Source organism: Populus euphratica, unplaced genomic scaffold, assembly GCF_000495115.2.
Source record: "Populus euphratica unplaced genomic scaffold, PopEup_1.0 scaffold109.1, whole genome shotgun sequence".
Taxonomy (NCBI): domain Eukaryota; kingdom Viridiplantae; phylum Streptophyta; class Magnoliopsida; order Malpighiales; family Salicaceae; genus Populus; species Populus euphratica.
Genome location: NW_011499999.1, coordinates 411,954 through 425,344, shown reverse-complemented (window position 1 = coordinate 425,344; position 13,391 = coordinate 411,954). Strand labels below are relative to the sequence as shown.

General features: G+C 33.5%; 2 protein-coding genes across 2 annotated transcripts in view; both read right to left on the bottom strand.

Moving 5' to 3' along the window:
- Positions 1-2,709, bottom strand: part of LOC105140820 (malate dehydrogenase, mitochondrial-like) — a 10,954-nt gene extending 8,245 nt beyond the window's left edge. Inside the window, exons 1-2 of the mRNA XM_011047817.1 lie at positions 2,635-2,709; positions 1,984-2,235 (exon numbers count right to left, since the gene is read on the bottom strand). Coding sequence (XP_011046119.1) covers positions 1,984-2,235; positions 2,635-2,709 — 327 coding nt within the window. The remainder of the gene's footprint in view (positions 1-1,983; positions 2,236-2,634) is intronic.
- Positions 2,710-3,258: 549 nt separating this feature from the next.
- On the bottom strand, positions 3,259-10,710 carry LOC105140794 (pyruvate decarboxylase 1-like). Its single transcript, XM_011047774.1, has 7 exons — positions 10,034-10,710; positions 9,054-9,217; positions 5,409-5,970; positions 4,923-5,011; positions 4,714-4,831; positions 4,122-4,310; positions 3,259-3,743 (listed from the first exon to the last, which is right to left on the bottom strand). Exons 1-7 carry the CDS (start codon positions 10,487-10,489, stop codon positions 3,573-3,575), a joined length of 1,749 nt encoding a protein of 582 aa, XP_011046076.1. The 5' UTR covers positions 10,490-10,710; the 3' UTR covers positions 3,259-3,572.
- Positions 10,711-13,391: the final 2,681 nt, after the last annotated feature.

Below are 13,391 nucleotides of genomic sequence, written 5' to 3'. Positions count from 1 at the left end.
ATGAGCCAATTTTCTGTGAATTTATTTATGGCTAAACATGATACCACAAACAAATGCTCCTCCTGATGTTGATCATCGACAACTTTGGCTTTAGTTTGTTGTTGTTGAGTCTTGCATATCTTTTCCATGTGCCTTAACTGACCACACTTAAAACAACGTGCATTAGGACTCCACCAGCATTTATTCTGAGGATGATTGTTTTTTTTGCAGTGAGGGCAGGGAGGAAAGCTTTGAATGTTGCTGGTTTTATTGTTTCTGGTGTTGAATGCAGAGCCTCCAAACTTGTTGTTCTGTTTTTTTCTGTTCTTACCATCACGGTTGTTTTGAGACTTGACAAAGAATGCACCCTCTACAGTTCTTTCTTGCCTCATCAGCCTCCTTTGCTCTTGTGCTTGTAGTGCATTCAACAACTCTACCAAGGTAATGTTTGACAGATCTTTAGAATTTTCTAAAGATGAGATTGTTGTCTCAAACTTCTCTGGAATTGTTACTAGAATTTTTTGAACAATTCTAGAATCAGAAAAATCAGTGCCAAGAAGTCTTACATTGTTAACAATGCTAAGAAGTTTGTTAAAATATTCCTTAATTGTTTCTGATTCTTTCATCTTTTGTAACTCAAACTCTCGGATTAAATTTAGCACCTGCATCCCTTTGATTCTCTCATTTCCTTCGTATTCTCCTTTTAGAAAATCCCAGATTTCCTTTGCTGTTTTGAGAGTCATTATTCTTTAAAAAATGGTGGGTGAGACTGCTGCAAACAAAGTTGCTTTTGCTTTCGATGTTCTCTGCTTCTTCTTTTTATGATTTTTAATTTGTGCAACTGTTGGATTGTCTGACAGAGTTGGCACTTCATATACTTGTTCAACTGCTTCCCATAGATCATTAGCATCAAGATAGGCTTCCATTCTAACAGCCCATACTTGATAATTGATCCCATCAAATACTGGAGGTGCAACTGCAGTAAATGGCATTTCTGAATTCATACTGGATGTGTTGTGTTTAGATGAAAAATATTTGAAGATTGTATTTAGGCTCTCTCAATCTCACAAGTGTTTAAAGGTTGTGTTTAGGATCTCTCAATCTCACAACTCCCTCAAGAAAATCTGCTCTGATACCAATTTGTAGTATATATTGAAGAGAAAACAAAACTTTTATGTTGTAGTTGCAGCAGAACACACTCCTTTATTCATTTTCAATACGATTATTTATACAATAAGGAATAAACAGAATTGCAAGATATTCTCCTAGGATATCTGATTTTCTGTTACATGGAATAAAAATAGTCATTAGACTAGTAACAAGAAACAAACTCTAATACTGTAAACAAACTCAGATTCTGCTGAGATTTTATTTTGCTTCTAGAGTCATTCTTGGTCAACAATTCTCCTCCTTGACTCTGAAACTGCAAACTCCCAACTTCTGTCTCAAATACTCAAACTTAAGCTTAGGAAGTGCTTTTGTTAAGATGTCTGCATGTTGTTCCTCTGTTTTGCAGTAGAACAACTTTACTTCTCCTTTTTGTTGAACTTCTCTTAGAAAGAAAAATTTAATCTTGAAATGTTTTGTTCTGCCATGAAATACTGGATTATTTGAGATCGATATTGCAGCTTGGTTGTCCACAAACAGTTGTGTGCTTTCACTTTGCTTTAGATTCAAATCAGCTAATAATTTCCTGATCCAAACTACTTGGTTTGCAGAGGCAGTGGCAGCAACGTATTCAGCTTCTGCTGTAGATTGAGCAACAATTTCTTGTTTCTTTGAGCTCCATGAAAAAACACTTGAACCAAAGCTAAAACATAGGATTTTTTAATTTCCAAAGAAACAAAAGAAATGACAAATAAAAATGGAAGGAAACCTTGAATCTAATACTTTGCATTTGTTTTCCCTCGTTGTGCAACATGAAGACTTGAAACAGACCCATTAGTTGAATTTGGCCATTAAACTCGATGATACATAAGCAAATAGCTAGCAAGAGTTATGGACCTGAGCACGAGAATTGATGTGGCTAACATCAGCAGCAACTCCAGGAGTGTTGGCTTTGTCATAGAGGGAGAGAGATGAGATTAGTGGGTTTAACTTCAAAAGCAAAGCCAACGGCTGCCCTATGCCAACTGCTGCACCAAGTATTGCCACTTTGCGTTCTGGCCTAGATTCTGTTGATGAGTATGATCGGCCAACAAGGTGCCTGGATGTGCATGGCCTTAACGCTGCCCTAGAAGATCTTAACACTGCAGCCTATATTTTGCAAAAAGAGAAGGAATGGAACAGGAAGAGAGTGGTAGAAGAGAAGACTAGTTCATAGTGAGTAATCTCTAAAAGCAAAAGTTTTTAATTTGTGGTTTTGGTTGGAGAGGTCGCTGCCACTCTGTATGCTTTAGAGCATGAGCTTGAGTACGTCAGCTAATGCAAGCATTTCCCTTCACGCCCGCGAATAAATTTCGTGCCAGCTTTTGATATTATCTCCACGGGTGCAACCAATTTTCCAAATTTTGTTTAAATTAAAACAAGTCACCAAATCTTTGTAGTCTGCTTCCGTATGGGTAATAAGAAAATGGCCAAGAAACTAAGAAAGAATAGCGGAATGGGGCGGCGAACTCAATTCAAAAACCAAGCATCATGGTCCAAGGTTTTAACAAGCTGCACACGAATTGTCTGAAAGTCCATTAAATCCAAAGTGAAAAACACAATCACTACAGGATGGAGCACCATCGTGGGATGAATTGGCACTACAATAACCTCCTCCCCATAAACGGCAACACTGTTTCATCACCAAATATTATAATCTTCTTTGTAAAATGCAGTCGTATCCACCTCATTAATTCATTTGTATTTCCTCCCAATGGCTCTAGAAAAATCAAAACCTTTCTATATAGAACCAAACTAATAATGTTCTTAGCATTACGAGGCACAAAGAAGGCAGAAAAGGGGTGGAGGAGAGAGATCCTATGCCGAAGGATGCACGCTTCTGTCTCATCTCTTATTTTCTTACTACAAGGCATGCATGTTCTTATTTCTAACAACGAAGTTATAATAAGCAATTGAGCTACCGAATTTTTATGTCAACGTACCTAAAAAGTGTCACTCGGAGATCTCAAAACATCTGGGAGCTGAGTGCATCAGCATATAATCCTTGTGTATCTATCTCCAATGTTGAGGGGGCTGTATCGGAACTTATGGTCTTGAGAAAGATGAGTTAGTAATTAATTGATGGAACAGAATCTGGAGAGGTTCTATGAGCTCTGTAAATAGACCAGAACATAAAAACTGAATTGCAGAAGCTAATCATAAAACTGAGTTCAACTCTATATTGCACTTTGCCATACATATATAAACAACCTCATCGACAAGACAACTAAATTATTTCACATTACATATCCAACTCCTTTCTATAATTGATAGAGTGCTATAGAGTTTAAACTTCATTATGGATGGGTTAGAGTTGGAAGCTGAAAGCAGTGACAGGACTAGTAACAATTTCATACAAAGAAACGAATCCCATCTTTCCTCTTATTTCTAGTTATAATGTAGAAAGTGATGTCTAGGCTCGCACAAATGCTATAGCATTAGCTCAATTACTGGGGTTTTGGAGGTCTGCCGGTTGCGGCTGAAACTCGAGGTGCCCACTCCAGCAGCTCTTTGCTAGTGTCATCCTTGTGCACGAAAATCTCAATGAAACAGAGAGAATCCTTTTGTTCTCCTGTTGCTGTCGCTATTGCTGCTGTCAATTCATCCTCCGTGCGCACCTGTATTTCACATCATAATCCATCAGCTTATCTTGAAGAAATCAATCTCAGTCATTACTTGCGAATTCGCTTCATAAATTTGTCTTTTAGTTTGTTGAAAGTATATATTGCCACCCTGTTCTATGAGGTTTGCAATTCAAAGAAGTTTATGGTATAGGATCACTTGTTCTTTCTTGTGGTTATAGAGCTATAACTCAAGGAGTCGATAGAAATTACTCAATGCTGCAGTTGATAAACGATGGGACCATGGGAACAGCCGAAGGGAAAATTTTGCTAAAAGCACATTAAAAATAAGTTAAGGGGAACAGTCTGAATTTGAAGCAGAAGTAAAAATGATTTGAGGGGAAAAACGAATATCTCAAGTCTATTTATGCTAACCTTTGCTGTCCAGCATTTGCCTTCACCATTGTGGATGGCATTAACAAGGCCAGTGTAGTCCCAGTTCTTGATCACATTGTAAGGACCATCATGAATCTGTACTTCAACCGTATAACCTCCATTGTTGATGAGGAATATGATATTCCTTTGCCCACATCGGATCATAGTTGAAATATCCTGAGCTGTTACCTGAGTAAGGAGAAAACTTTTAACCATATGGTACAACTTACAAATTCTGCATTCATCAAAATGAACCAGTAAATTAGCATAGAGAAGTTATAATCATGACTAGACCACGATCAGGATTTGAAACATTTTCTTTAGGTATTGCTATGGGTTGTAGCAATAAATAACAAACTGTAACCTATTTCAATTTCCCTGACGCTATCTTTATAACCACAGTGACAACGTCTTCTATACCCATAATTGAATACTGGTTTACAAGTGACAGAAGTTTTGGCACTCAAACAGAGTAGATTTTTTTTTCTTTTTCTTCCCTTTTGTATGAATATCCTTAACGCCACATGATGGTGAAGAGTTTCCAATCATTGCAGATGACATACTGAAGTGTATTTCAAATGGCATCACTCGCCTGGAAACTCCCATCACCTATACAGGCAATAACACGCTTATCTCTAGCTGCCTGAGCATAACCAAGAGTTGCACCAACTGACCAGCCAATTGATCCATACTGCATCTGAAATTCATACCTGCACAAAATTGTTAATGAACAGTTACCAACCTGTTTAAACTTAAATCATAGAGGAGCTTAAATTGCTCTTATTAAAGACTCCAACTTACCCACAGTTCTCAGGGAGGCAGAGTCTCTGACAATTAAACCATGAGTCTCCGGTTTCAGCAATTACAGCAGAATCCCCCCCTAACATGTTCTGTTGAATGTTCAATTTTGTTACAACAATTGGAAGCAAACAATAATTAAGTAGGAATAAACAAGAATGCCGATCCTAAGTATTTACTGTTCAGAATCTTCAATCAAAACTCATTTAAGAGACCTAGCTATCCATGTTATCATGGTGACTAACGCCATTCGATTACATGGATGGTGAAATGGCAGTGGATGCACAAATGACCTATACAAGCAATTTTTCCCCCCTTCTGAAATGAAAAGGGACATAAAGGAAAGAAGCCAGGACAAACATGCAAGATATACATTTAGACTTTTAATATTCACAAGAAGCATATCTGTTAATAAACAAAGGAATTGTTTATGCCTCTGACATAATCCAGTTAGAAATATTGCATCACATCATTCTTTTTTAGCCTTACCTGAATGTGCTTGAAGAGTACATTGACCCTAAGAGGCTCATCTTTCTCACGCATCAAAGGCATGCCAGGAGGGTAAAAGATGCGTCTGTAATTTTCCAAAGCTGTGCTGTTTTTCTTCAGTTTTTTGGACAAAGCACTTAAGAAGTCAGCCATTAAAACCCATCCAAGCGAAGGGCCATTGCCAATAGTCACACGATTAGGCTGCACTACGATTGATTTCTCCTTCTTGATCAGCAAAGAATATCCAACAGAGCTTAAATCATTGAAGATGGGACCAACAAAAACATAGGCATCAGCAGACTCTACTATCTCCACACAGAAGCTGGTGCTGACAGCACCCCAATATGTCCCTATGAAGTGAGGGTGGTGCTCTGGCACTAGCCCTTTCCCAGAAGGCATGACAGCTAAGGGATATCCACTGGCATCTGCTAATTCTATGAAGGCCTTCTGCGCCTTTGCTACTCTAAGCTTGGGTCCGCCAATTATGACAGGCTTCACAGCTTTATTCAGAAATTCTGCAGTTGCTTCAACAGCTGCTTCTAATCCTAAATAGCTGCTGACCCTGCATGAAAAGCAAAGTATAGCTGCTTCAATATCTCTATAACAAGTATTTCATACAAGTAACGATTTTTAAACAAGTCAAAACACAATCTCTTGAACTATAATTTGTCCTTGTCTATCAACAAAACTGGCCACCAAACCTAATTACTAAAAACAAAATCTAATAATGTGTCAGTTCTTTCTTTCTTTTTTCCCTTTTCCTACTTTTCCACTTTGAGAGAAAGGAACTTCACCGATCATATTTAACGCTATAATTAACAACTAACCAAAAACTTCTCCTCCAAAACACATTGTATCTGCTTAACTCTGCTTCAATTCTACCCCTAAACAAAATCCATTTGTTAACTTCATTTCACTTTCGTATGTCAGCATACTATAGCAGCCCAGGGTGTTGTTCATGTTCATGTTCTAAGAGGAAAAAAAAAAAAAAACTCTGTTTACTTTTTTCTGCAAGCATTTTATGCACAATTTCTTCTTTCTGCTCATGATCGTCCGAGCTATCTATATATTAGTTCATTCCAATCACCATTATTCACATTGCTTTTAATCTATCATCATCCTACTTACTGTAATGTTTTGAATTTAAGAGTAGGAAAAGACAATAAAGCTCTTGGAGGATTAAAGAGTAAGTATAAATGAACGAGGGACAGTGTGATTATTGAATAAAAGTTGATAAATATAAATACCAAAAAACAAAGAAAGACTTGAAATTAAAAGTGAAAAAAAACTGATAGGAGAAGAGAAGAAAAGGGGAAGAAGAAGAAGAGAAAAGAGAGAAATTAGAAGGGAAATAGAAATGAGTTGAAGGAAATAAGTTTAAAGGTAAGATTTAGGTTGTTAAATGTATAAATATATGTTATTAAACTTTAAATTTTGATTTTAATGAATGTTAGGGTTTTGAGAATTGTGTTTAGGATTTATTGATGAATTAATTTAAATGTTATATAGTTGATTACTGTGGGTAATGGATTGTAAGTTGAATTACAAAGATTGTAGATAAAAATAATGATTTTGAGTTATGGTTTTGTTTGAATGGTGAATTTATATTAGAAATCAGGGGATAATAATAGGTAATTTATAAAAATTCTGGGTTTGAGGTTGAAGATGATGAAAATTCAATTTGGTCCCTCAATTTGCAAAAATTATAGTTTAGTCCCCAAACTTTGAAAAATTACAGATTGGTCCCTGGAGCATATTCCGAGATTCTGAACAGAATAACATATGCATTATGGGCAGAATTACTGTATAGTTATAAAATTTTAAAACTTTCAATTTGGTCCTCCAATTTGACAAAAATACCATTTGACCCTAAAAATTTGGTAAAATTCCAGAATGGTCCCTGGAGCATAATGAGATATTCTGGATAGAATTGAGGATTAATTATAGTCAGAATTTCAGTATAGTCATGGATTTATGACAATTTTAGTTTGGTCCTCCATTTGACAAAAATTACAATTTGACCCTAAAAATTTGGAAAAATTCCAGAATGGTCCCTGGAGCATAATTAGAGGTTCTGAACAGAAATGATGATGAATTATGGATATAATTCCACTATAGTCATGAATTTATGATATGTTTAGTTTGGTCCTCCAATTAGACGAAAACTACAATTTGGCCCTAAAAATATGATAAATTCCAGATTGGTCCCTAGCTGTAGTATTAGCTTTTTGAAATTGGTTTGATGAATAAATGATGGTTATTTAGTGAATTATTTTCAAGTCTTATTATTTGTTTCATTATGGATTAGATTTTGGAAAAACCGTTAATTTTTAGGTTTTTTTAGAAAATAACTAGTTTAGTCTAAAAACATATAGGGTTATGGAATTGACCTTTAGTTAAGTGTATTAAATAGGTTATATGTTCTTTCGAGTCGTTCTTGAATATGTCTTCTTTATATTTAGATAATCCTAATATTCTATCGGCAGGATGTCAGTATGATTTTCTTCGGTGTCTGTTTTTTACTTCTATTTGCTTTTGAGTAAGGTGAGTGGATAATTTTTTACATGCATGAGAGTTATATAAATATTTGATTTGTTAATATGAATTTGATCATGCTTCTTGATAATATATATGCTGATTATTATCCTTGTTATGATAAAACATGCTTAATTGTTGAATCTGAATTCTTGATATAAACCAATATATATTTTGAATTGGCTTCTGAATTGATAGCTCCTCATTTGATTGATGTCATGAGTTGAGTCTTGAGATATGAATATGTCTGTTTGATTATTATTATAAACCTATGGGATGCCAGTCAGAATACTCATACTAACAAGGTAGTGTTAGTCTTTGTGCACATCGTATCCGAACCCTAGTTGGTCGGGGGAGTCAGCAACCTGTGTGAACTGATCATCCCACAATATGAAACCTCATGCTTATTACATTTTGACTTTATGATGAGTTTTACCTTATAATATTCTTGTTATGGCCTATTTGAGAAACCTTTCTATAAGAACCTAAAGCCAATTGTATATATATTTCTCATTGTTGTATTATCTTGTGTGTGTATATTGAACATTATTTACTCACTGAGTTGTTGAACTCACACTCTCATTATTTATCATTTTCAGGCTTATAACTTGATAGCAAGTCATTTTTGTTGAACCTTCAGAACCTGCTCTTTTGGTTGTAATTTGTATATTTTTCTTTATGTCTAGTTGGTATTGCAAAACAATAAAATTATATTAACTCTTGTATTAAGATAATTAAAATATATTATAAAGTTAGTTTGTTGTTAATGCTGCGTTAAACTCTGATTGAGTTATTTAAAGAATAAGATTGTATGTAAATTTAGGTTTGTATAGATATAGAACTTTAGAGGAGAACCTTACCTATGTGCTGACCATGGATCCGGGATTCGGGTCGTGATATTTACTAATTGACAAAGTATTAAAAAGTCATAAATATTAAACCTATGATTGAGCTCCCTTTTCAATTAAACTAATCAAATTGCATAATGGTCATGAAAAACAGACTAATTATATTAAACCAATCAAATAGCATAATGGTCATGAAAAACAAACTAATTATATACTCCCTATTCTAAACAAGGAGACCAGAAAAATGAGAGAAAAGACTTACTTAGGTGCCAGAAAGAATGGCACAGGTTCCCTAGTGAAAGTTGGATGAGGGATTCCATACAAATTACAGCTTATATTAATATAAGCTGGTTTACTTTCCTTCATAGCAGTAGAAATTGCCGTGTCAATCTGCTCAAGTGCATCGTCCAAGTTGTTCACCACTGCCTGTCACACGTTACCACCATCATTGCCCCATTATGAGATAACACACACATCATCTACTGAAGTTCCTTGTGCACCAAAATCATTACAAAAAACCATAGTTATCAACCCGATCAAATACGGGGTTGACCTGGCTTAGGAGACGGTTCTAGAGTTATACAGGTTGATGTGAAAAAATTTAAAGAAAAAAATTTAAAGTTTTAATATTTAATATAAAAAAATTAAGAAACAATCAATGTAAATATAGACTATACATGTTATAAATAATAAATTTTATAAGATTATTTCAAAAGATTTTATATTTTACACTAAAAAAATACTATGTTAGTATATTATTATTTTAAGTTGAAGTATTTAAACCAAAAAGATTTTTTATTCCATATTGACAAAATAATTTTTTTCTTATTAAAATAGAATATATATACTAAAAAGATTTAAATTACTTATTTAAAAAATAAAATATATATATAAATAAAAAGAGTCTCTAGCTAAGAAATAAAATACATTTGAAAAAAAAAACCAAGTCTCAACCTAATTTTTTCGGGTCATCTAAATCTTGAGTCAACCTAGCAGGTCAACTGAGTTTCTACAGGTTTTTATTTATCCCAGTCTTTTACCTTACCCGAACTGATTTAGCTACTAAGTCGATTCACCAGGCAGGTTAGGATTTAATAACTATGCATACAACATAAAAAGGATACATGATTTTCCTCAAATACATTTTTCTAACACAAAACAATGAGTAATATTCTGGACGAACAGAATTGCTTCACGTGAAAATAACTTTGCATAAATAGCATTGATTTATTATTAACTTACTTGAACGCAAGTGACCGTCTGAAAGCACCTGAGCTCCTGTGTAAAATCAGGCAACCCAATAGTGTGATGCAGAATCCTGCTCGTTCCATAATCATTGGAATTGGGCCCACCAACAATACAGATAATAGGCAAATTCTCACTATAAGCACCAGCAATCGCATTAAGCACGCTAAGCCCACCTACAGTAAAAGTCACCACACATGCCCCGACACCTTTGGCACGTGCATACCCATCAGCAGCATAGCCAGCGTTCAGCTCGTTACAGCAGCCGATCAAGTTCAGCCCTGGTTCATCTATCAAATGGTCTAAAAGCGTTAAGTTGAAGTCTCCAGGAACAGAGAACACATCACTCACGCCGATCTCTACTAGCCGCCGAGCTAAATGATACCCCAAAGTTCCACTGAAGGTATGGCCAGGAACAGGAGCTGGGGCAAGAGCTGAGCTGGGGTGTGCCATAAAGCCAAGTTGGTTTGCAGATTAGTTCCACTACAAAACAAAAATAATTCAAAAATATGAAGCGAGGGTTTGGCTTTAAGAGGGTAACGAAAGAGTACTTGATAGTGTTTGGTTGGTTTTGAAGGGTGGTGTGTGTGCTTATATAGGTCTTGACGGGTGGGGTTTTAGTGTAAAATGAAGTGCTGGTTCTTCTGGTCGTGGTTTTGAGGCAAATGTCAAGGCCAAGACATATACTAGCATTTGGTCTGGGTTCTAGAATTCGTAATTCTTGTTTTTGCCGCTAGTTTTACTACAAAAAAGACACTAATTGAAAAGCTAAAAGAATGAAATATCAGAGATGGTGATTGTTGACTGGTGTCTCATTTTTAAGAGTGTGTTTGGTGTTACTGTTACTGTTGTGATTGTAGTTTGAAAAAAATTATTTTATAAAAAGTATTTTTAATTGAGGTTGGGTTGAAAAAATATATGTTTGGTTAAAACTGTGATTAAAATTGAGGTTGAACAAAAAATAGTTTAATGTGTTTGGTTAAAAAAATACTTTTCAAATTGAGGTTATAAAATGATATATATATATATTAATGATTTTTAATTAAATATTATAAATTTAACTACTGTTATTACATCATGAAATAAATAATATTAATATCAAATATTTTTTATTATTTCATTAAAATATATTTAATGTCATCGCATGCAAAATTTATCCAACAAGGACTATATTTCTCATGGTTTCTTAAGTGAGCAACACCAAAAATTAATTTTTTTGTTAAGCGATCTCCTTCTAATTTTTCAAATAAAACATAATTAAAATAAAAAAATAATTTTTTTTAATTGAGTCGGACCCGGCAAGAATATAATTGGAATTGATATCAAATTACACAAATGATACATCATCATGTGATATCCTTCTAATTTATATAGTGTTATTAAATAATATTAAATACTAGTTTTTCGAGTAAAACTCAATTTTTTTAAAAAAAAATTTTACAATTTCTTTACGTACAAAATTCATTCGACAAGAATTACGGTTTCCATGATTTTTTGAACGTACAATAAAATTAGATAAAATATTATCAGGAATAAAAATGAAAGTATAGTACAAGTAAATTTAATTCACCTTAAATTAATTTTAAAAAATAAAAAAAATTATTGTTAGTGTTTATATAAACAGTACAAGTAAAATCAATTAATTATATTGATTTTTTCAAAAACAAAAATTTCTTTTAGTGAACAGTACGAGTGCATAAATTCACTCGCACTGTTCACTAAAAGTGAACAGTGCGTAGTGGAGTATGGCTCCACTGTTATGTTCCTCCCTCACGATTGAGAAGCAGCAAAATGTTACTTCTCAAAACCTGCGGCACAACCTTTTATTTTAGTGGGTTATATCAGTACTTTTAATTTTTTTTTTACGTTACCAAACGGTATTATGTGTGGCTACGGGTGAATCTCACCCACAGCCATATTACCAAACAGGCCCTAACTCGCACGTTTAGGATTTCCACTTGGATTAGATGTCCCCAGCTTTAAAGACGTGTGGATTGGCGTAGATTTCGAGCAGTAAAAATTGTTTTTAGGCATGAATTTTATGGATGTTTTTCAGTGTGGTTAAAATATTATTTGTTTAAAATTAATTATTTTTTATATTTCTAAAGTATTTTCATTGAATAATATAAAAATAAATTTAAAAAAATATTATTTTAATATATTTTTAAATAAAAAATATTTTAAAATATTTATCCTGCTTTACAAAAAGAACTATTCTTATATTTATCAGTTATGCCCGTAATTAATTGGCAATTAGCATCACTATTGCATGTGCATGCCTTCATTTTATTTTTCTAGACTTGGACTAAAAAGCATAGTTTTAAAATTCTATTTGATTTAGTGGATCAATCCAAAATTTAATTGATTTGAAATTAAAATCAGATTAAGTTTAAAAAATTCAAAATCTATGATGATCTGGTAGATTTGACAAGACCTGTTTAAAAACTTAGTTGCAACCTATTGTTTTTTTACTAAAATTATATTATTTTATTTAAAAAAAATTAAAATTAATTTAAGCGATTTGATAACCCGATCAAAACTTAAAGCTCAAGTCTTGAGCTAGGTCGACCACCAAATCAAGTTTAAAAACTTTAAAAACAATTTCATTTGAGACAAGTAGCCACCAGCTGAATTCTCTCTTTTTTCAAGGACCACTGATTTTATTTAATTTTGTTATGCCACAGCCCTATAAAATAAAATTGAATATATGCATTCATTTATAACTGTTGAACACGTAAAATTAATATATATATATATATATATATATATATATATATATATAATTTGAATTAAAAAATTAAAATATTTAAACATAATTTTTCATCTCATAAACAAAAATGATCTTAATCATCAAACTAACACCATTTTATTGACATTTCTTTTAAACAAGCTGGTTTTTCTTGCTCATCTGGATGCATAATAATTTTGAAGCAGGAAAATTGAAAATAGAGTGGAAATGTTTAGATGGGAGGGTGGATTTTTGTAGGGTCAGAATTGTCGGTGGCTTATTTGTAGTGACTTGATGACATCTAGAGAGTACTAGTTCATTAACACATGTTTGCCACACTGATTAGTACTTAAGAGTGCATTTTTATCAAGGTTTTATATCATCATTTTGCACTTGAAGTATCAATAACTCCTTAACTAAAGTATGTTTTATAATAATATATCTAATAATATAAGATACCTTTAATTTATGGTAAATATTCATTTTAAATGCAGGCCTATCACATAAATGAAAGGATTGATTGATAAATTTAAGAACTGAAATTGAAAGGATAAAGAGATGACCAAACTTAGAAAAGAGATGGCAGTTCAATCCAAACCGGAACACTATTCGGTAATTAGGTCATAT

What these genes read in the sequence shown, in the direction of transcription:
- LOC105140794 (XM_011047774.1), bottom strand. Translation starts at nt 10,489, where the DNA reads ATGGCACACCCCAGCTCAGCTCTTGCCCCAGCTCCTGTTCCTGGCCAT. An exon ending in TGCCTCCCTGAGAACTGTGG is followed by an intron (nt 4,832 to 4,922) that starts GTAAGTTGGAGT and finishes AATTTTGTGCAG; the next exon opens with GTATGAATTTCAGATGCAGT. An exon ending in GCAAATGCTGGACAGCAAAG is followed by an intron (nt 3,744 to 4,121) that starts GTTAGCATAAAT and finishes TGTGAAATACAG; the next exon opens with GTGCGCACGGAGGATGAATT.